At 38.8% G+C, this 21,887-nt stretch overlaps 1 protein-coding gene across 3 annotated transcripts in view; it reads left to right on the top strand.

Annotated features, from left to right (window-relative positions):
* cdk14 (cyclin-dependent kinase 14) overlaps nt 1-21,887 on the top strand; it is an 868,117-nt gene that overhangs the window by 454,359 nt on the left and 391,871 nt on the right. For all 3 annotated transcript variants that reach the window (XM_028817112.2, XM_028817115.2, XM_028817113.2), the window contains one exon: nt 13,052-13,175. In XM_028817112.2, coding sequence (XP_028672945.1) covers nt 13,052-13,175 — 124 coding nt within the window. The remainder of the gene's footprint in view (nt 1-13,051; nt 13,176-21,887) is intronic.

Here is a 21,887-nt window from a genome sequence, read left to right as displayed (position 1 = left end):
ATCTATCTATCTATCTATCTATCTATCTATCTATCTATCTATCTATCAAAAAAGGTTCAAAGACCTGAAGCATAATGCAATTAGTTCTGGCACATGCTACTTCCACTGCATAGAGTGAGGCATTCATGTACTGTACATTGTAGCCATGCCTTGTGAAATATTGTTGCTTATTCCTTAGACCAGCATTCCAAGCAGAAGGAAACAGTGGCTTGCAAAAGTATGGGCACCCTTGCTTAAAATGCCTGTTGCTGTGAATGGTTACGTGAACAAAAGATGACACATTTCTTTAATATTTTAAGCAAGATTACATTTTTATTTTCATCATTCACAAGTACAAAATACCAAAAAAATGAAAAGGGTCTGAAGCAAAAGTTTGGGCACCCAACACGGTCAATACTTAGTAAGACTCCCTTTGGCAAGTATCACAGCTTGTAAATGCTTTTGGTAGTCAGCTTTCGGTTCTTACTTGGGATATTTTTGCCCATGTGTCCTTACAAAAGGCTTCTAATTCTGCAAAATTCTTGGGCCATCTTGCATGTACTGCTCTTTTGAGATTCACCACAGATTTTCAATGATGTTTACATTGGGGAAATGTGAGGGCCATGGCAAAACCATCAGCTTGCACCTCTTGAAGTATTCCATTGTACATTCTGAGATGTGTTTCAGATCATTATCTTGTTGTAGGACCTATCCTCTTTTTAACTTCTACTTTTTTACAGATGGTATAATGTCTGCTTCCAGAATTTTCTGGTATTTATTTGAATTCATTCTTCCCTCTACCAATGACATGTTGCCCTTGCCACTGGCTGCAACACAAGCCCAAAGTTTGATTGATCAACCCCCATTCTTAATATTTGGAGACGTGTTCTTTTCCTGGAATTCGGCACCCTTTTTTTCTCCAAATATACCCTTGCACACTGTGGCCAAAAAGTTCTATTTGGACTTCATCAGTCCATGGGACCTGCTTCCAAAATGCATCAGGCTTGTTTAGATGTTCATTTTGTGGCTAGGATGCAGGAAAGGTTTTATTGTGCTGACTGTACCATGAAGGTCACATTTGTTCAGGTATCGCTGCACAGTAGAGCAGAGCACCACCACTTCAGAGTCTGCTAAATCTTCCTGATGGTCTTTTGTAGTCAAATGGGGGGTTTTATTTGCCTTTCTAGCAATTCAATGAGCAGTTCTTTCAGAAAGTTTTCTTGGTCTTCCAGACCTCAACCACACCTCCACCATTCCTCTTAACACTAGAATTACCAGAGTCTACGAAAAAACTCGTAGATTCGGCCCACTTTAAAACCGTTCTCACCTCTCCACCAGCATCTTTTGTCTTCTAAATGTGCTGATTAAGATGAGCAGCAAGCAGCCGGCTATTCCATCCCCCACCGTCGCAGAACTTTCACTAAGTTTTCCCAGCTCATGCCTTGTTTGATTATTTGGGAGTGACTGAACTGCTGGAGTTTTAGAGTGGAAACAATAGATTGCTATTTGGAACACACGCATTTCATGTGTGTTCCGTTTCTACTGTAATCTGTATAAACACATTTTTAAAACAGAAAATTTTTTTATATTTTAATAGTAAATGACAAAATGTAGGCATAAACTATATAATGTATGAAGCCTGAAGTCCAAAGATCAAGTAAACACTTTCACAAAAGGTTCAAGAAAGAGACAACAACTTCAGTGGCATAGCGGTAAGATTTGCTGACTTGTAATCAACAGTCCCTGGTTCGATCCCAACTCACTCCTGTATTTGCCATTTTCAGTAGCGAGCTGCTCTTTTTGTTAATATTATACAGTACACACATACATTTGGTTTGCGTTTGTACTTGCGCTGTTACTTAGAGTCGGATCAGAGCGCGTGAGCTTATTCAGTGCAGCAGGATCAACGCACATGTTGATCTTATTTTTCTTTCAGTACATGTGCCTTCCCTGTTTATTTATATATCTAATGACTTTTCTGCCTGTCTGTCTCTCTATTACACAGTGCTCTGTCTGTCTGTGTGTTATGGATCTTAAAAATAACAGTTATAAGGACACTTGTTCATGTTAATTGCAGTCTCAAATGTTAAAAAATATTTTAAAAGGAGCATCCCAGATGAAAATATAACGATCTCATTAACTGACAGTGCATACCAATTTATAAATTTTATGTCCGTTTGAGGTTAAAGGGAAAAAAAAAATAACACTTTCTCCTTAACGGGGAATTGAACTCAGGTCTCTGAGGGACAGTAAGCCTGCTGTGCTCTGAGACAGCAAATCTTACCACTATACCGCAGAAGCTGTTGTATTATTCTTGAACCTTTTGTGAAAATGTTTATTTGATGTTTGGACTTCATGCTTCATACATTCTATAGTTTATGCCTACATTTTGTAACATTTATTACTAAAATATGAAAAAGTTTCCGTTATAACAATATGTTTACACAGATTACTGTAGAAACATCACACACATGAGATGCGTGTGTTCCAAATAACGATCCATTATTTCTACTCTAAAACTCTACTTCACTCCCAGATAATCAATCAAGGCATAAGCTGGGAGATGCTTGTGCACGTTCTGCGTCGGTGGGGGGATGGAATAGCCAGCTGCTTGCAGCTTGTTTTTATCGGCACATTTAGAGGACAAAGGACGCTGGCGGAGAAGTGTGAATGGTTTTAAGATGGGCCGGATCTACGAGTTTTTTCATAGACTCTGGTAATTCTAGTGTTAAACTGCCATTTCTCAGTAACATTACAAACTGACGAAACAGCTAAATGAAAACGCTTTGCTTTGTTCTTGTAGCCTTCACTTTTGTGAGTATCAATTATTTTATTTTTCAGAGTGGTAAACAGCTGCTCAGAGGAGCCCATGGCTGCTGATTGTTGGGACAAGGTTTGAGAAGTGGAAGAATTTATACAGCGATGCAATCTGCATCACTTGGGGTTTCCTAATGATGACAGTGAACAAGCCATAACCCTAAGGAGATAATTATGGGTTGAGACATTGGGAACAGTTATCTGAAACCTCAGATGTCTGGAGGTGCCCAAACCTATGCCTGGTGCTCATTTCCTTTTTTCTCTGTACAAATGATAACAATACACTAATCTTGCATGAAATGCTGAAAAGAAATATGTCATGTTTAACTTTATGCCTTTTGGTGATCAGTTCATCCTCTGCTCACTACTACTCACAGTAACAGACATTTTATGTAAGGGGGCCCACATTTTTGCATGCCACTATATTTTATTCTAGAAAGAATTAAAGTTTATAGATTGACTGTTGTGAAGAGAAAATTGTATTGTAGGCATATCAGTCTAAAATGCAATTTTATCACTTATCACATTATACCTTTTTTATGCCATTTTCCTATTTCTTCAGGTTTTTTTCTGTTCTTTTCACAGTTTGTTTATATTTACTTTTTTGGCCCCTTATCTTAGGATATTTGTATTGAGTTTCACCGTACCTATGCCGTGTACATTGTTCTTATGTATGTTCAGAGCAGTGTTTTCAATACAATATGAGTTCTATGTCTTAAGGTGTGTTACAAAAGAAAGGCTCATATCACAGGTGAATGACAATGCAAATTTTAGCAGAGAAATTAATCTATTTTGGCTTGGTATCATTTTGACTTCAAGTTTATTTTGCCACTTTTCACATTTTGGGTTTAGATCTCTGTGTTTTTTGACTTTGATTTGAAGATTGCTGCTAAAATGAATGAGATTTAGATTTACATATTATCTTCTGTTGATTTAACATGTTTAGTAAGGAAAATAATTCTTTCCATGGTATATTTTCTTTTTGTTCTTTATTTCAGTGCTGAGTCTCCCACAAACATGTTTTTAGACAGAGCTTTATTTGTGTCCGGGGGAAATTTGGCTTTTTACAATAGCTCTTTAAATAAATAAAGACAGATAAATAAATATATACTGCTCAAAAAAATTAAAGGAGCATTTTTTAATGAGAGCATAGCATCAAGTCAATTAAACTTCTGGGCTATTGATCTGGTCAGTTAAGTAGCAGAGGGGGTTGTTAATCAGTTTCAGCTGCTTTGGTGTTAATGAAATTAACAACAGGTGCACTAGAGGGGCAACAATGAAATGACCCCCAAAACAGGAATGGCTTAACAGGTGGAGGCCACTGACATTTTTCCCTCCTCATCTTTTCTGACTGTTTTTTCACTAGTTTTGCATTTGGCTATGGTCAGTGTCACTACTGGTAGCATGAGGCGATACCTGGACCCTACAGAGGTTGCACAGGTAATCCAACTTCTCCAGGATGGCACATCAATATGTGCCATTGCCAGAAGGTTTGCTGCGTCTCCCAGCATAGTCTCAAGGACATGGAGGAGATTCCAGGAGACAGGCAGTTACTCTGGGAGAGCTGGACATGGCCGTAGAAGGTCCTTAACCCATCAGCAGGACCAGTATCTACTCCTTTGGGCAAGGAGGAACAGGATGAGCACTGCCAGAGCCCTACAAAATGACCTCCAGCAGGCCACTGGTGTGAATGTCTCTGACCAAATAATCAGAAACAAACTTCATGAGGGTGGCCACTAGAGGACATTGGGCCCTGTGCTCAGTGCCTGGCACCATGGAGCTCGATTGGCATTTGCCATAGAATACCAGAATTGGCAGGTCCACCACTGGTGCCCTGTGCTTTTCACAGATGAGAGCAGGTTCACCCTCAGCACATGTGACAGATGTGAAAGGGTCTTGAGAAGCTGTGGAGAATGTTATGCTGCCTGAAACATTGTTCACCATGCCTGGTTTGTTTGTGGATCAGTGTTGGTCTGGGGAGGCATATCCATGGATGGAGACACAGTAATACAATTTTAGAATAAGCAAATATATCGGGGAAACCGATCTTCTCCCTTCCTTGTTGTTTTTAAAGATTTACTCTTGCTTTTTGCTCTCTTCTCTCTCTCTGGTGGGGGTTGAATTCCAGTTTAAGTTTGACTTGACTGTATGAAATGCTTTCGTCTTTGTTGTGAAAGTTAGTCTTGATCGCTTGGAATGTCGTTTTCTTCAAATAAAATTGGATAAAAAATAAGAAAATAAAAATAAGAATAAATAATATCCTGATCCTGACATGCTTCATTACAATTGGATGACATGCCTTTCATTATTTGTTCTTTTTTGCATTTTGTATTTTTAGATGGTATTGATGTGACTGGTGATGCAATACCAGTTGAGTCAAAGTGTGACTTCTTGTTAGCCATTTTCGCACATTATAAAAAAATGTCTTGTTCAATGACAAGATTGTCAGTTTTCTTTTTTTAATTCATTTGAAATTGTTAGGCTCTCTCTTTTTGAAGTATTTTTTGCTATTGAACATGTTTATTTTGGGCCTTATTTGTTTAATTTTTTCCTTTGTACTAGCATTGTGGCCATTGTATTAGCTTAGAGCCAAATTAGGTAGGTGACTATACACAGTCAGTGCAGCTAAGTAGGCCTTACTTAGCGTCATATAGGGTTTTCATTATTAATTCCTTTTTTCAAGACTAGCTGTGCAAGCCCGTGCTGAAAAAAGCTTGGGGTCCTAGAAACTATTGAAATCGTCAGAAAAAAATTAAAATGTACAGATGTCAGGTAATTGAAAGGAACTATTCTGGGCATCTCTATCCTAGGAGGTTTAGTTTTGCTGACGTGCTCGCCTTGCTTGTACAGTGGAACCTCGAGATACGATCACCTCTGTATACGAGAAATTCAAAATACGAGGAAAGTATGAGCGAAAAATTCAGATCTAAATGCGAGCATTGGCTCGAGTAATGAGCCACGAGCCAGGCTGTGGGTATAGCTCGCGGCTTAGCGAGGGGGCGTGGTAGCAGTTGCGAGCCGCGATCTGCGGTGTCTGCGTTTCTCACTTAAGTGCACAGGTGGGAAACTGCCCACATCCATGATTGTTCCTGTGGCTGATGGGCTGCAGCTGCCATGTCCTCCCCGCATATATAGAGAAGCGCGAGCCAGTTAAGGGGGAGAAGAAGTAAAAGAAAAGAGAGGAGAGAGAACGGAGGTTGCGGCAGGCAGGCAGGCAGGCAGGCAGGCAGGCGGGCGGGCGGGCGGGCGGGCGGGCGGGCGTAGGAAGTCGGTGCGGGAGAGCAAGCGAGTGCAGGCTCGCGTGTAGCTGAACAGTGAGCTGAACAGGCGAGCCAAACAGCTGAAGCAGGACGGTGTAGAGAAGGTCAGCTGCATTAAGAGTGTCTCGCCTGTTGCAGAGCCCGCAGGTGAGACGCTAACAGAGAAGAAGCACCGGGGATTGTCATCTGTTTTTTAAAGACTGCATCCTTTTGACGTTTTAACCTCGTGTTAAAGGATTGTTATTCTTGTGTATTTTAAACCTCCACTTCACAACTGTTTTAAGGATTATTTATTTAAAGATTTATTGAATGCTCTACTGCACTTTGGACACCTGTTTTGATTCTTTTAATAATCAGTTATATTATTTACCAGTGTTATTTATTAAAGGTAGACTACAGTATATATAATTTATCAGTGTTATTTGTTAGGAAAATTGATTTTTATGTTAATATATTTGGGGTGCGGAACGGATTAACTGGATTTCCATTATTTTCAATGGGGAAGTTTGTTCTAGATACGAGAAATTCGCTATACAAGCTCAGTGCTGGAACGAATTAAACTCGTATCTAGAGGTTCCACTGTATATTAGCGGCGAAAGTAAAAGTAAAAGGGATACCGCTTTGCTGATGTTAGCGGCTAAGCGACTTTGTCTTTCTTCAGAGGATTTGTTTTGCCGATGTTTTCGCATCGCTTGTGCATTAGCAGCAGGAGGAAAAGTAAAAGGAATACCGTTTTGCAGATGTTAGTGGTTAAGCGACTTTGTCTTTCTTCAGAGGTTTCGTTTTGCTGACGTGCTGGCCCTGCTTGTGTTATAAGCGGCTAAGCGAGTTTTCTGTTTCCTCGTAGACAGAGCCCTTACCCCGACTCCACCTCTCACTTCCGGGCTGGTCAGACACACACACATTCACGCGTAGATGTTTATATATAAGATAGAGATAGGGCATGCCAGGGCTTCTAGTACCACATCCAATTTCTGAATCTCCATCTTGCTGGTATAATTGCTGGTGAATTATTGACAGATTTTATCAATATCTATATTCATTCTTATATTTTAACATGCCTGTTGGCCATCACAGCATCAATATGCTTTTATACATGGCCCTTACATGCATCTTAGCAGCACTGCATATTTAGCAGTGTTTATTATTTTAATTTCAGTAGGTTACCTGAATTAAGATGTCATTTAGCCCAAGTGAGCCTTTCTTTTTGTTTTTATTATTAAATACCACAATACCTAACATTTGTAATTTAAAAAGCTCCTGAGAAGATCCCACAAGCCAGAATGTTTTCTTTTGTCTGCACCGATCCTTGGCTAAGCCTCAGCAGCTTGAATAATGCCACTCATGTTTAACTGAACTGTCAGAAATCTCATTTTCAGGTGAATAATTCCTAACCTTGTGTGTTTGCTTTCTCTTCTCTCCTGCAATTCAACTCTGATCTCATGGTTAATTTTTCCCATCAAAAGTTACTTCTCTTTCAGACAGTAAGAATTTCCCTGTACTCTGTACACGAGACAGTACTACTACTACCATTTCATAATGTTGTTCAGAAATATACAAAGGACAATTTGGTGCTCATGCCTTAAAATGATTTACCTCATTTACAGTCACACACAATTAATTAATTTAAACAGACACAAGTTATAAAGGAGCAAAAAAACTATCAGATAGGAAGAGTCATCAAGGTCAGTAGCGGCAAACAATTGTGTTATATACTGTAGAACAGAGAAGGGAGCAGTAGACCACAGAAATTGTAGTCTTGATAATGTATTGCTGTAAGTGGCATGTAATGAGACTCCAGTGTGAAAGAGGCTGCCAATCTCCATTAAATCCGGTCATGCATTTAAAGGCCTAAATATGAAAATGGTAACAGACAGATTTTATATTTTAGATATTCAACTTCTGCCTTCCCCAGCAAAACCAAAGATTTTTAATTTTATGCTTAAGTAAACCAGTGAAATGTTTCTACAGAACAGACGCCTTTTTAAGTGATTATCTCAACCACTTTACTTTTAGTGCCCGGTGCCCCATTAAATGCCTGTGAATTACAATTTGTTAATTCATAGATACAATGTTTTCATTTATGCATGTCTGTACCAGGGGCTGGTGGGGGTCTTTGGTAAGCTTGATAGCATAAAGCACAAGTCAGGAAACAGTCCTGGACTGGAAGTCCATCACTTACAGTTCATAGCCCCACTGACAGCCAAACTCACCCCCATAATGGTATTATAAAATGACCATTGAGTCAAACCAGGCTATCTAGCGAACAGCTATGCAGAACAAGAACAAACATACAAACTCCATACAGAAAGTAGCTGAGCCTGGATTTAAACACAGGTCTCTGGAGGTCTAAAATAACAGTACTAAACATTGTCCCTGACACCAACCCCAACTTAATTACTTAACGTAATTTGATACAGAATTTCTCGTTGACTATTTTTACATTTTTAGGGTGCTTCATTTATTTATATTCCTTTAACTTTTAATAGTGATGTTCTTTTACATGTAAACTATAGTTGCTTTATGAAATTGTTAACCTTACTGTTGCACAAAAGCTTATACTTTTTTTTCCCACAGAGCACTTGTATAGACTGTGTGTGGACTGCTGTCTCTTAATACTAAGTTATGGCTTTTCCTCATGAGCAGTATGCAAGACAATATGTTAACCCAGCAGCTCATCATTAAGACAGTTGTGTTTTTTATTTGCTAAAGAAAAAACCCATAAAAATATCCTTTAATATTCCATGAATTAAACGTAGTGGTTGGCCTATGAATGTTAAGCAGCATTCCATGAACTAATATTACTGTATCAGATTACTTTAAACTCATGCTAAATGTCAAACACGCTCTAATGTTCATCTGCTATAAGTCCAGAAATACTTTAACATAACCAAAGTGTATAATATTTTATGCCAGTGCAATGCTATTCATTTGTTGTCAATCTAACTCATGAACAAATACAGCATCTACTTTCCCCTTTTAATTTTTTTGATTTTATAAATCGCATTATAATATGTCTGCTTTACCCTGGTGCAGAGCAGGTTCTCTCCAATATTCCACTCCTTTTTTGAGTTCTCTTTGGGTTTACAGCAGGTGCTCAGTTTATGGAAATAGGCAAATGTAATTACATTAGCAAAAACTATGCAACCAAAAACATTAAGCGACTTCAGACCAGTGGCATTAAACTTCTCATGTCATGAAATGTTTGCGAAGTTAATCTAGTGTCAAGTACTTAATAAAACCCAGGCCTATCTGGGCCCTTACCAGTTTGCATGCAGAGCAAAGAGAGAGATGGAGGAAGCCACAACAACACTTCTGAATTTGCTGTATGATCACTTGGAAGAATCAAAATACCAAGCAAGATTTCTGTTTGTAGATTTCTCATCAGCTTTTAATACAATCCAGTCCCACATTTTAATTGACTAACTTATTGGTCAATTCTGTTTTCGACCCAAACTTAGCGGGGTGGATTCTGGACATTTTAACAAACAATACACAAAGGTTTAAGTGTTAATGGCTGTTTTTCTGTGTGTCTGTCGGTATGCACCAAGGTTGCTGTCTGTAACTTCTTTTGTTTATCTCACATGCAAATGACTGCAGGTTATACACAAAAGGACAAACACATCCTGAAATCTGCAGGAGGCTCTGTCATTTTGAGTTTTTTACTACAGCAGATAAGAAGGACAGCTATGAACCAGTTTTTGATGAGTCTGTACAATGGTGTGATCATTCCTTTTTAAAACTAAATATCTCTAAGACAAATAATATGGTTGTATATCTTAGGTGCTCACCTACTTCCACTGCCACTGAACTTTAATTAAAGGTGAGACAGTGGAAATAGTGGAGCACTACAGATATCTGGGGACAGTCATTGATATTGGACTAAACTTTGACCTTAACACAGAACTAATTTGTAAGAAGGGGCAGACACAGCTTTTATTTCTTAGGAAACTTATTGATTTTAAAGTAGACAAAACCGTAATGACACTGTTAATTGAATCTTGTTACATTTGCTTTTATGTGTTAGTTTGACAACTTCAGCATTAAGAATATAAACCACCTTAACAGCATTGTAAAAATTAGCAATAAAATTATTGGTTCACAGCATACGTCTATCACTCAACCATATTACAAACTGGTTAGAAAAAAGGTCGTCTTAATTTTGTCAGACAGACACCATTCTCTTTTATTCTGAATTTCAGTTGTTGCCATCAGGCTGCAGATTTAGGTTTCTTAAGGTAAAGAACAACAGATTTAAGAACTCTTTTATTCCTAGAGCTATAAGCATTTTGAATTCTGTTACTTGTAAGAATGCCGCTAAATGCTAAATTCTAAGTTATTACTCTGTGCTCTGTTAAAAGTAATTATTCTCCTTTATACTAATCGTGAGTGTTTGTGTATAGATGATAACACTGATAGTCAGTTGTTGTACCTTTGTTTGTTTTATTGAATCTGTGTAACAATGTCTTATGTTTTTGTACATTCCTGCTGCAAACAAATTTCTTTCTGGGATAATAAAGTCTACCTAACTTAACCTAATACGTGAGATACAGATCAGTCAAGGATACAATCAGTACTACATCTCATGCATTCATGTTTCATTTCAATTTCATTCTACTTTTAATATACTGTATCTTTAGGGCTAACTTTCATGTATTAAAAATCATCTCTTTAACAGATACTCAAAGAATGCATTAAAGAAAATGTGCACCATCGGAACACTACTGCAGTGTTTAGCTGTACAATGAGGGACACAAAGTGCTTGATGCTCACATTGTAATTTTTTCATCAGTATATAGTATTTTGATATGTTTGAACCAATTGACCATGTAAGCTTAGTCATAATGTAGTACCATTAATTATAGATTATAACACCTCAGTTATGCTGTCCATGGTACTGTTTCATAGCTGTAATCTTCAGTGAGTTTTTATGCACTGCTTAATGGACATCGATGAGCAAGTCATCAATTTTTAGAATCTCATTTGCCATATTTTCCTTAGGTGTTCAACCTGACTTTAAATACTAACAGTTATTTTATTATTATATCTAAAACGATATTTGCTTACTATTGTAAAAAAAACACTTTCATACTATCACATTATAAGTCATACATTAATTTAATTGTACATATTTGAACTACAAACAAACCCTAATTTTATTTGCTTCAGTGGTAAAAAGAAAGCAGTCATATTTGTAAAATAAAAATAAGTTTTTCCTTGACAAACATTTACATTTATGTAATATACTACACTTTAACTTTTTTGTCAGTTTTCTGTCAAAGTGTGAATAATTTATAGGGGTAGCTTCAGAGGGAACTAAAGTTTGTTTTGCAATGGCAGCAGCTCCTGCCTTCCTTGGTACACTTCATTCCTGCAGAACAATACTGCCAGTGTTAAATGAACACTTGCTGTTAGTGTAAAGGCTTTGAATAGTTATTTTAACACTAGAGGAGTGGTTGCCTCGATTGCGGCAACTACAGGGGGATAGCACTCCTCTCAGTGCAGGATAAGGTCCTTGCTAGGATTATACTCAATAGGGTCTGTGATCACTTGCTCACCTACCAGTGACTGGAGCAGTCTGGTTATGCACCTAAGAAGTCTACCATCGATCACATCCTGGCAATGAGGGTTCTCATGGAACGCCAATGCGAATATCGGCAGAGTTTCTTTGCAGCCAAGTCGATTTTCATAAAGCTTTCAACTCAGTTGATAAAGCTGCTGTGTGGGACATTCTGAGAATTCTTGGAATCCCTCAAAGTTGCTGGATATCATGGCCGGCCTGTACACTGGTACTGTGAGTGCTGTGCCGAGTTGAAGCAGAACCTCTCTGTTTTTCCCAGTTGATTCTGGGGTTTGTCAGGGGTGTGTTCTAGTTCCTACTCTGTTCAGTGCTTGCATGGACTGGGTGTTGGGCAAGGTCGTGGGGTCCAGCGGCTCTGGGGCATCTGTTGGTGAAGAAAGATTCATGGATCTTGACTTTGCTGACAATGCTGTGATCTTCGCGTAGTGAACGGAAGTTCTGATTGGCGCTCTTAAGAGATTGAGTGAGGAGTCTGAGTGTCTAGGCTTGCAAGTGTCCTGGAAACCAAGATCCAGGCATTTAACGGTCTCTTAGGCACAGCCATTGGCAGTGTGTCTGCCTACGGAGAGTGTCGACCTTGTCGGGAGGTTTCCTTACCTCGGCAACAACATTCATGTCTCTGGTGACTCTTCTTGTGAAGTCAGTAGACGGATTGGGAGAGCATGGAGGGTTATGAAGTCGCTGGAAAGGGGTGTCTGACACTCCTGATATCACTGTAAAAGGCCAAATGTCCAAGTCTTTAGAGTCCTAGTGCTGCCTGTTTTGCTATATGGTTGAGAGACATGGATGATATCCAGTGACCTGAGGCAAAGACTGGATTCTTCAGAGAATCCTTGGGCACTGCTGGTCTGACTTTGTGTCGATTGAATGGATTCTCATGGAGTCCAAGATGATGCACGTTAACTGCATTGTGAGGAAGCGTCAGTTTCGGCATTACTGCCATGTGGAAAAAAGTGTGATCTGAGGTTAATCCGGCTCACAGTATCCTCGTTGTTGAGGACCCGAGCAGCTGGATCATGAGGCTACGGCATATAGATGGTCATTTCCGGAGGGTGGGACTGGACCACATGTCTGCCTGTGGGGTTGCCAACAAGGACCCCAAACTGTTTCATCATGTGGTGAGTTTGGCAAAGTGCTGTACCAGTGCATGCTCCCCAACCTGACTGACCTAACTACTAAAATGAGCACCCATGGACAAATAACAATCATGACAAATATGAGGAATTTTATGAATGGTCTTCTTTTATTAGAATATTTTGAAATTACGCATAATTAATTGGTTCAACTAACAGAATAACTATTCACTTCACTTACAAATGTATGAGAATATTACCAGTTCTTAGTACGGCAACATAATAAAGTAAAATATATGAATAATGCAGTAAATTAATTAATATTTTATTTTGTTTTTCAGTTATTTTTATTTCAATTACTCCGTGGATTGTCCTACATCCATCAACGTTACATTCTGCACAGGGACCTGAAACCTCAGAACCTGCTCATAAGTGACACTGGAGAATTAAAGCTGGCTGACTTTGGTAAGAATAACATTTCTATTTTTTGAATTAATCTTGGAAAACAAATCAAGTTAGATATATTTGAAAACAAAAAAAAATCAAGATTAAGGTTAATATAAATGCTTTCTTGTTCAAAGAAAGGCATTTTAAAGCTGTCACTGCACTGGTTTTAAGGATATTTAGTTTCTAGATTAATGTTATTAATATACAGTACATTTATCTTTTATGATTGAGGTAGCTAGTATGGCCCTCGTCCACCTGTAAGTCCAGATGTCTCATGGCTGCATGAACTTAGGTCCAGAAGTCCAGCCTTGTCACCATGTTCGTTTGAATTGTATGTTGGTTTTTAGTTTCCTCTCTTGTCCTAAAAATGTGAAAGTTAGATTTATTGGCAACAGTAAATTAGCCTTTTTGTGCATGAGTGTGCCCTATGATGAACTGATGTTGCATCTGAAATTGGTTACTGCCTTGGATCCATTGTTTCCGATATACTGTATTCTGTTGTTTCCCACATCCTTGTAATTGAGTAAGTAGCCTTGTAAAAATGGAAGGATGGAAAGTGTTGCACTGCAGTTCTGATACCTTTTGGGATATTTGAGCTCCTGTTTAAATACTGTCACTGCCTCTGTTTTTTTTTTTTTTTGGTTGCATGAAAAGGACAGTTGTCAAGTTAATTATCAAGGGTATATTTCCTGACTGAGTATACTGTACATGGAAGTGTGTATATGAATGGGTGCTCTGTAATGGACTGGCATACTCTTCAAGTGTCCTGCCTTTTGCTGGACTCTTAATCTTCCTCAGACCAAGCTGCAAACACATAAATGTATATTTATAGTGAGGTCTTTAAACTATGTCTCGGGTAGAATGCTGAATGGGCCACAAAATACAAAACTACTGTATATTTCAAAAGCATGCAGAAGCAGAAAGCCACAAATATACAGCCTGCGTCAAATGCCAAAGACTAGATAGCCACAAAGACGGGGTACACAAGAATACTAGTATAGCATTTTGGAGAATAGGAAACATCTATGGTCTCACTGTTTTGGCACAAAACAACCTCCAGCAGACCTAAGCCTGTTGTGGGTAGTCTATCAATATCCAGATACATGGAAATATCTAGCACAGGAAAGTTCACAGTACATGTGTTAAACTACAGCATTCAAAGCTATGTTATAATTTTGCCAGTTCAAATTATCTAATTAAAATTTAAATACAGGTTCACACATTGGCATTGGCATTATTGTAGCTGCTTCACAACTTCAGATACCTGCATTTCAGTGTAGGCCAGTTTTTATCTGTGTGAATTTTGCATGTTCCTTGTTACGATACTCAAGTGTGAGTCTTACAAGGAAGTGAACTGGAAACTAAATGCGTCCTGCAGAATTAGCTGTAAGTACGGGGATGAGTATGCACTAGGCTGGTGTCCTGTTCAATGTCGTGAAGTTCTGACGGGTTCCAGCACTCATGACCCCTGTAGGGGAAAAAGCAGTTTCTGAAAAGTGAATGGATGGTTGAACATTTAAAATCCAATTAAGAAAAGATTTTATTTAAGGTATATGTATTAAGTGTTGGCATTTATACCTCACACTAATAAAAATATGTAACATTTAAATTTTTATTTCATATTTTACACTTTCTCATTATAGTTCTTGTATCCATAAAGAAGTAATTCCTTGAAGTATAGTTGAGTCAAAAATGAAAATTAGCATTCTGCTGTCAGTAAGAGTTTTGGAGAATGGATGCAATACTGAAATTCTGTAGCAACATAAGTTTTGCGGAAGCTTATTTAATTGAGGAAAGAACAATTATACAGTGTTTAGCAACACTGTCTGAGAGATTCAGTGCCCTGGGTTTGAATGCTACACCCTGTCACCACCTGTGTCAAATCTGCCTTCTTTCTGTGTCTTTGTGGGTTTTATTTCCATAATCTCCATCCAGAAAATATGTACTGGCAGCTGTGAATTGAGTGTGGTTTTGTGCCTTGAGTGGGACCTGCTATAGTCAGTCTAAACGTTTCCAAGTTTCTTCCTGTCTTGCACATGACCCTGAAATGGAAAAAGTGGGTTGAGTGTGTTATCATATGTCAGGTACACTGGTCTACTCAACAGAGCATCATTTAAAAAATAATTAAAGGTGAATTAAGTATAATTGTGTTGATTTCCATCTTGCTCATTCTCATATTTAATGATTCTTGAACAGTCAGGTCACTGCACTAGGACTCAATGTAATGAGCACAAATTGTCTTTAAAAGGTTAGCGTGCTTGCCATTGATTTAATATTGATCAAATTAAAGAGGCTGCATACTCACTCTGTGTTATAGTATGTTTAAGAGTGAACTCTTCTACTTATATTTTTTTAACCCAAAGCTTCATATTTAGAACTCTTTAAAAACTACATTAATGTCACTTCATTCAGAATTATTAAATATCAAAGTATTTCAGCAGTTCAGATCATTTTTACTTTGTTAAATTTGCTGTACATACGGAAGAGCGGTGTTACCACATCCCACCTGAGAATTTCACTCTAATTTTTGTTTTGGAAGACATGGTGCGATAGCAGTAAACTTTAATTCAGCTAAGGTAATATATATTTCAGAAGTTTAGACTGGTGTACACAACTACATAAAATGATAAAGATTTATGACAAAGTGTCACGTGCCAGTTATGGAAATATATCTGCATGAATATTTACTGGATATTTTTATATACTATCACACTGGATAGTTAGAATATAGTATGCTCAGAAATTAGAATGTGTAATACCATTAAGCACTAACTTTAATTAAGCACTTGTCTTACTATATGATTCTGTACCTTATAAGATTTTTTTTATTTTTAAAGTATACTAAGGGGTTCGCCCCTGCTGGCATTGCTCGCCAACCCCCCGGCCTACACTACGCACTAGCCACTTTGCGTGTCTGCCGCTCACATTGTGAAGAGGGGGGCTGAACATACTCCAAGGAGATGCGGTCACTCCTCCGAAACCCCCTCTTAAATGGCGATACAATGGAAAACAAATACAGTTTTTTTTTTTACCTCCTCTTTGCTTGATCAGCTGCTGACTTGCTGCTGCTGGCTTGCTGGTGCTGCTGTGATCTGCATCTCGCACAGTGTTTCAAAAACTTAAAAACCTGTACAGCAGCTGTCTTTGTCTTTTATTTACGGCCCCGGGTGTGGTTAAATCTTTTGGCACAAAGTCTCATCTTGCAGGACGTGAGTTCTTGATATTTTTTACTTAATAATTTAAAAACGGAATAAGAATCTGAAAATCTAACAACATCACATTAAAGTTCAATAAATTCTGAAAAGAATGATACCAAACATAAATATGTAGGTTTTAAAATAAGCCTGATTTAAAGTGTGACATAAAAACGTCACATAAAATCATTGCACAAAATCGTTGCACTTTTAAGTTTAGGATTTTATATATATATAAAGTAGATTGTAATCTCACCAATATAGATTAAGCACTGAATGGCACTGATCCTTAGATAGTTAAAACACTGAGTTGCACTGAGTCTTACATGTGGAGGATTAGCAGTAACAAGGCGTGGTTAAAAAGGATGAAGGAAGAAGAGGGCAAAATACCAAACTGGTGTCATCTAATAGCATAATGAATAATGAGCATGGATAGGCATTAACTAATAAAGTGGCCATGACTGAAGGGTGATCACACAAAGGTGGCAAAATGCCATTAGGTGTTGCCAATTAGCATAGCAAGAGTGTATCTTAAGCTATGTATAAAAATGTCTCTGCATAGAGAGCATGGCAGCTTATTATCTTTAATAAAAGTATAAACTGAAACCAGAAGGCTTTTAGACTCTGTGTCATTTCTTGTCTTTTGATATTATTGGCTTGGGATTTTATTCTACAACAGTGTCTGTTAGTTTAGCTGTTTTGTTTTATTCTGTGCCTCAGAATAAGTAATGAAGAGGTACATTTGGTGCTTAGTTATATTTGACAAATGCTTTTAGATATGAGACCAAGGGACTTGGACATCCTGACACAAAATACAATAAAACATACACAATTTGAAAAAATACAAAAATGTTATTTTTTGACAACTGCCCTGAGAATACATGCAAATAAGAATTTCATTGTATTATGCACACTTGACAATATAAGTGAACTTGACACACAAGCAGAAAATATGAATATGGATTGCTGATTATTCTAGGAATTAAAGGAGCAGATATGAGCTACTTGTGAAACTCTGTCAACATGCACATCAACTGATGCTGCCCAATATCCTTATTACAAATATTGCTAAAACATCTCAAGTCCACATATCCCTCTTGTCAGGTGTCAACTGTGTATGTTGTTGATGACACAGGAATGGAAAGTGTTTATTTGGCATACATTAAACCCTTAAAATATGGAGACAAGTTAACATCATGAGAAAGCTAAATGTCTCGACTGATCAGACACATATCTTTGAAGCAATGCTATGTCTATCTGGATAAATACTTTTTCTGAAGAATAATGGTTTATGGAACACAGCTAAGGAAGTTCTGTAATGATTCCATAAACATCACAGTGAATTCGGGCTTGTGCATAAACTTTCACAACCCATGGGATGAACTAGATAGATAGATAGATAGATAGATAGATAGATAGATAGATAGATAGATAGATAGATAGATAGATAGATAGATAGATAGATAGATAGATAGATAGATAGATAGATAGATAGATAGATAGATAGATAGGAAACTCACTTACTCCAGCAGCACCTTACTGATACAAAAAAAACAACATTAAATTAAAATTTGATAATAATGCAGGTAAAAACAGACAATAACTTTGTATAATGTTAAATGTTAACGTTTACCCCCCCGGGTGGAATTGAAGAGTCGCATAGTTTGGGGGAGGAACGATCTCCTCAGTCTGTCAGTGGAGCAGGACAGTGACAGCAGTCTGTTGCTGAAGCTGCTCTTCTGTCTGGAGATGACACTGTTTAGTGGATGCAGTGGATTTTCCATAATTGATAGGAGCCTGCTGAGCGCCCATCGCTCTGCCACAGATGTCAAACTGTCCAGCTCCATGCCAACAATAGAGCCTGCCTTCCTCACCAGTTTGTCCAGGCGTGAGGTGTCTTTCTTCTTAATGCTGCCTCCCCAGCACACCACTGCGTAGAAGAGGGCACTCGCCACCACCGTCTGATAGAACATCTGCAGCATCTTATTGCAGATGTTGAAGGACGCCAGCCTTCTAAGGAAGTATAACCGGCTCTGTCCTTTCTTACACAGAGCATCAGTATTGGCAGTCCAGTCTAATTTATCATCCAGCTGCACTCCCAGGTATTTATAGGTCTGCACCATCTGCACACAGTCACCTCTGATGATCACGGGGTCCATGAGGGGTCTGCGCCTCCTAAAATCCACTACCAGCTCCTTGGTTTTGCTGGTGTTCAGGTGTAGGTGGTTTGAGTCGCACCATTTAAAAAAGTCCTCATTAGGTCCCTATACTCCTCCTCCTGCCCACTCCTGATGCAGCCCACGATAGCAGTGTCATCAGCAAACTTTTGCATGTGGCAGGACTCCGAGTTGTGTTGGAAGTCCGATGTATATAGGCTGAACAGGATCGGAGAAAGTACAGTCCCTTGTGGCGCTCCTGTGTTGCTGACCACAATGTCAGATCTGCAGTTCCCGAGACGCACATACTGAGGTCTATATACCAGAATAATATATAATATATATAATAATGTATGGATTATGTACATACAAGAATAAACTATTTGGAGTAAAGATTCATCAACAACTAATCTGCAGTTGTTAACCTAACAAATAGAGTCAAAACAAGTCAGCATTCCCATGCAACATTTTGAATACTTACTTCAGATAATAGACAATAGACAATATTGTGTGAAATATTCATGCTATTTTGAGGTCAAATAAATAATAAACCTTTTTAATTAAATATAGCTAACAAAATATACTGATGTGTTCCAGTCTGGTGATAGTAGACTATAAACTAAATGCAGGTATAAGAAAGGGAAAATGGCACATAGCAGCAAGATGGAAACACAGTTTAGTAGTACATCTGGCAGGATCTTCAGCCTGTCACCAGTTATAATGGGAAAGCAATCAGTGCAGTCACTGCTACTGACACCTCACTTCCTGGTGTGCTGAATACATTTTACAGGAATATGAAGATCAAAAAGCCCAGCCGTCTATCAAAGCTGTCAGTGAACCAGTGGGATTTGTACCACAACCTTTTAAATGTAATCTATTCAGGTAATGTAACATTACATAGCATTCTTAAATCTTCTTAATTCAATTCAAGAGCACAAGAGGCCAGGAACTGAGTATACTACTGGGTGCATAGAAGGTGTCAGTCCCAGTCCATGCCATGGGACATTCATGCTGCTGTCATTCTCACAATCACAACTGGGACATTTTAGAATCACATTACACGACCTTAAGTCACAGGGAATGTCAAAGTTGACAATTGCAGCTGCTGATCTCGTCATTTGAGGATGTCAGATTACATGACTAGAATCACAAGGCACAACAAATTACACGTCTCCGGATCAACCTTCTAGCGCAGTTTTAAATTTCCAAAGTACTGCAAGCTCACCACACACCGACAGCTAACTAATGTTTGTAAAGTATTGCAAGTCCATGAGCCTTTTTTTTATCCTTTTTACATTCTTTCGGGGACATCAGACAGATGAACCTCTCTTCCATCTATGTGGTCCAAAACACCCACATTCTTTATTCCTTGTTGCTGCATTTTATGTATTGTACTTCCAGGCTGACTAGTTTTCAACTCTTGCACTGACAGGCCCATCCTTACAATGCAAGACAAAATCAAACCTTTTTGATTTCATTGGAGTGAGTGTGGTATAGCGGGTCCACAGCTCATGTCAAAAGGGCCAGTTTTTAAAATAAATTATCACCGCACTCGCGGCTTAGCGAGGGGGCGTGGTGGTGTGTGGCCGAGCATTTCCCATGGAGTTCGTGATGCGGGTGGTTCTCAATTAAGTGCACAGGTGAGGAGTCGTCCGCATCCGTAATTGTTCCCGGGAGCTGCTGATTGCCACAGCTGATCCACGTCCCTGTGATATATAAAAGAGCGAGGTGGCTAGTAAAGGAAGAAAAGAAAAAGAAAGAAACAGAGGTTGCAGGAGTCAGGAAAAAGGCAAGAAGCAGTGAGGAGAAAGTTGGTGTGTGTGAAAGAGAGAGAGTGAGCGAGCGCTCGCAGGCAGCTGGACAGTGAGCCCTGGCGGGTTGTTTGGCCAACACCTTGGACAGCTGGTAGTGGTCGCTTCCGCTGAGCACTGTGAGGATCGGGAGTGACCAGAAGGAGGATGGCTCGCCGCGGAAGACAGCGGGAATCGGGAGGCTTGGAAGGTGGATTCCCCAACGTGAGCGTCCTGGTCGTTGGGGAGGCCAAGTCTTGGTCTGGAGAGAGTGGAACCGAAGCCAGGGATCGGGAAGCCTCCAGACCAGTCGAGTGGAAAGAATGTCAGCTGCAGGTAGGGCGACTCTCCTGTTGTGAAGTCTGATGGGAGAAGCAGGGGAGCCGCCAGGTAAAAAGAAGGCACCAGGCTTTGTTTTAAAAGAGACTGCTTCCAGCCGTTGTTTTAACCTCGTTTTAAAGGATTTATCTATTGGATTTTAACCTCCACCTTTCACCTGTTTTTACTGGATTATTTATTTAAGGACGATTTTTAAAAGCACTGCACTTATTTATTTTGAACACTTGTTTTCTTGTTGTTGTTTTTAATGAAAGCACTTGGCACTTGTTTACACCATCCCCTTGCTCCATTTGTTGTGCCTCACTGCCTAGCTCATCGGTGATATTGCCGACGGTGTCGGGTTCAAGGTCTCCCAGAAGGAAGATGGGAGCGTGGAGCAGAACCCACATCGTCACAGTGAGCAGAAGACCAGTCTGATTGAGTTGCTGGGGATATCAAACTTCACAACAGGTTGTCATTTGAACGTGCCGTGACACTCCCAAACTCACAACGATTATGTAAATGAGGTCTACAACTCATAATTGCCGGAAAAATTGTGAAATGTGATGGGTCTTAATACACACGTTTTTTTTAAATTTAGAAGGAAGACTGGCATACTCCCACCCACCCCAAAATACACACACACACAAAGAATGTTCAGATTTCACACAGACAGTCACTGGGCTCAGTATTCTAACTAACTCAAGTTTATATATTACCAGGCTATCTATTACCATTTATGTAAGATGCCATTTCTATGGAAGAGTGCATTGTCCTTGAACTCCATGCCTGGTAATGGTGTATTAATGCATGAGGTGCTGGAGAAACATTTAATCATCACAATTTCGAATCACCTTTGTCTGTGTCATGTTTTGCTATGCCTTATTATAACGTTCAGTCAGTTGTCCAAAACAAGTGAGGTGGAAACTGAGATTAAGTTAAGAAAATTTTGCAATGAATTTTAAAGTTGCCATACTCTTTCACAAATCCCTGTTTTTCAACATTTGCACTACAGTATATGGAAATCAGTTAACTTCATATATTTGACATCCTGACTGGAACGCAATTGTTTGTTCTTTATGCAAGTAAAAAAAATCTTTTTTAGCCACTGAAGCTGAAGAAGAGCTCCTTTTGCTGCAGTTATTAATCTTGTTTTTGACTATGAGTGCATATCTTTCTTTGTGTATCTGCCTTGCTACATCAAGAAAACCAAGATTGAGAGCTTTTATAAAAAAATCCTAAGATGATATAATATGTTATGGTGTGTGGCAG

Source organism: Erpetoichthys calabaricus, chromosome 13 (assembly GCF_900747795.2).
Source record: "Erpetoichthys calabaricus chromosome 13, fErpCal1.3, whole genome shotgun sequence".
Lineage (NCBI taxonomy): Eukaryota > Metazoa > Chordata > Cladistia > Polypteriformes > Polypteridae > Erpetoichthys > Erpetoichthys calabaricus.
This window is presented reverse-complemented; position numbering and strand designations above follow the sequence as displayed.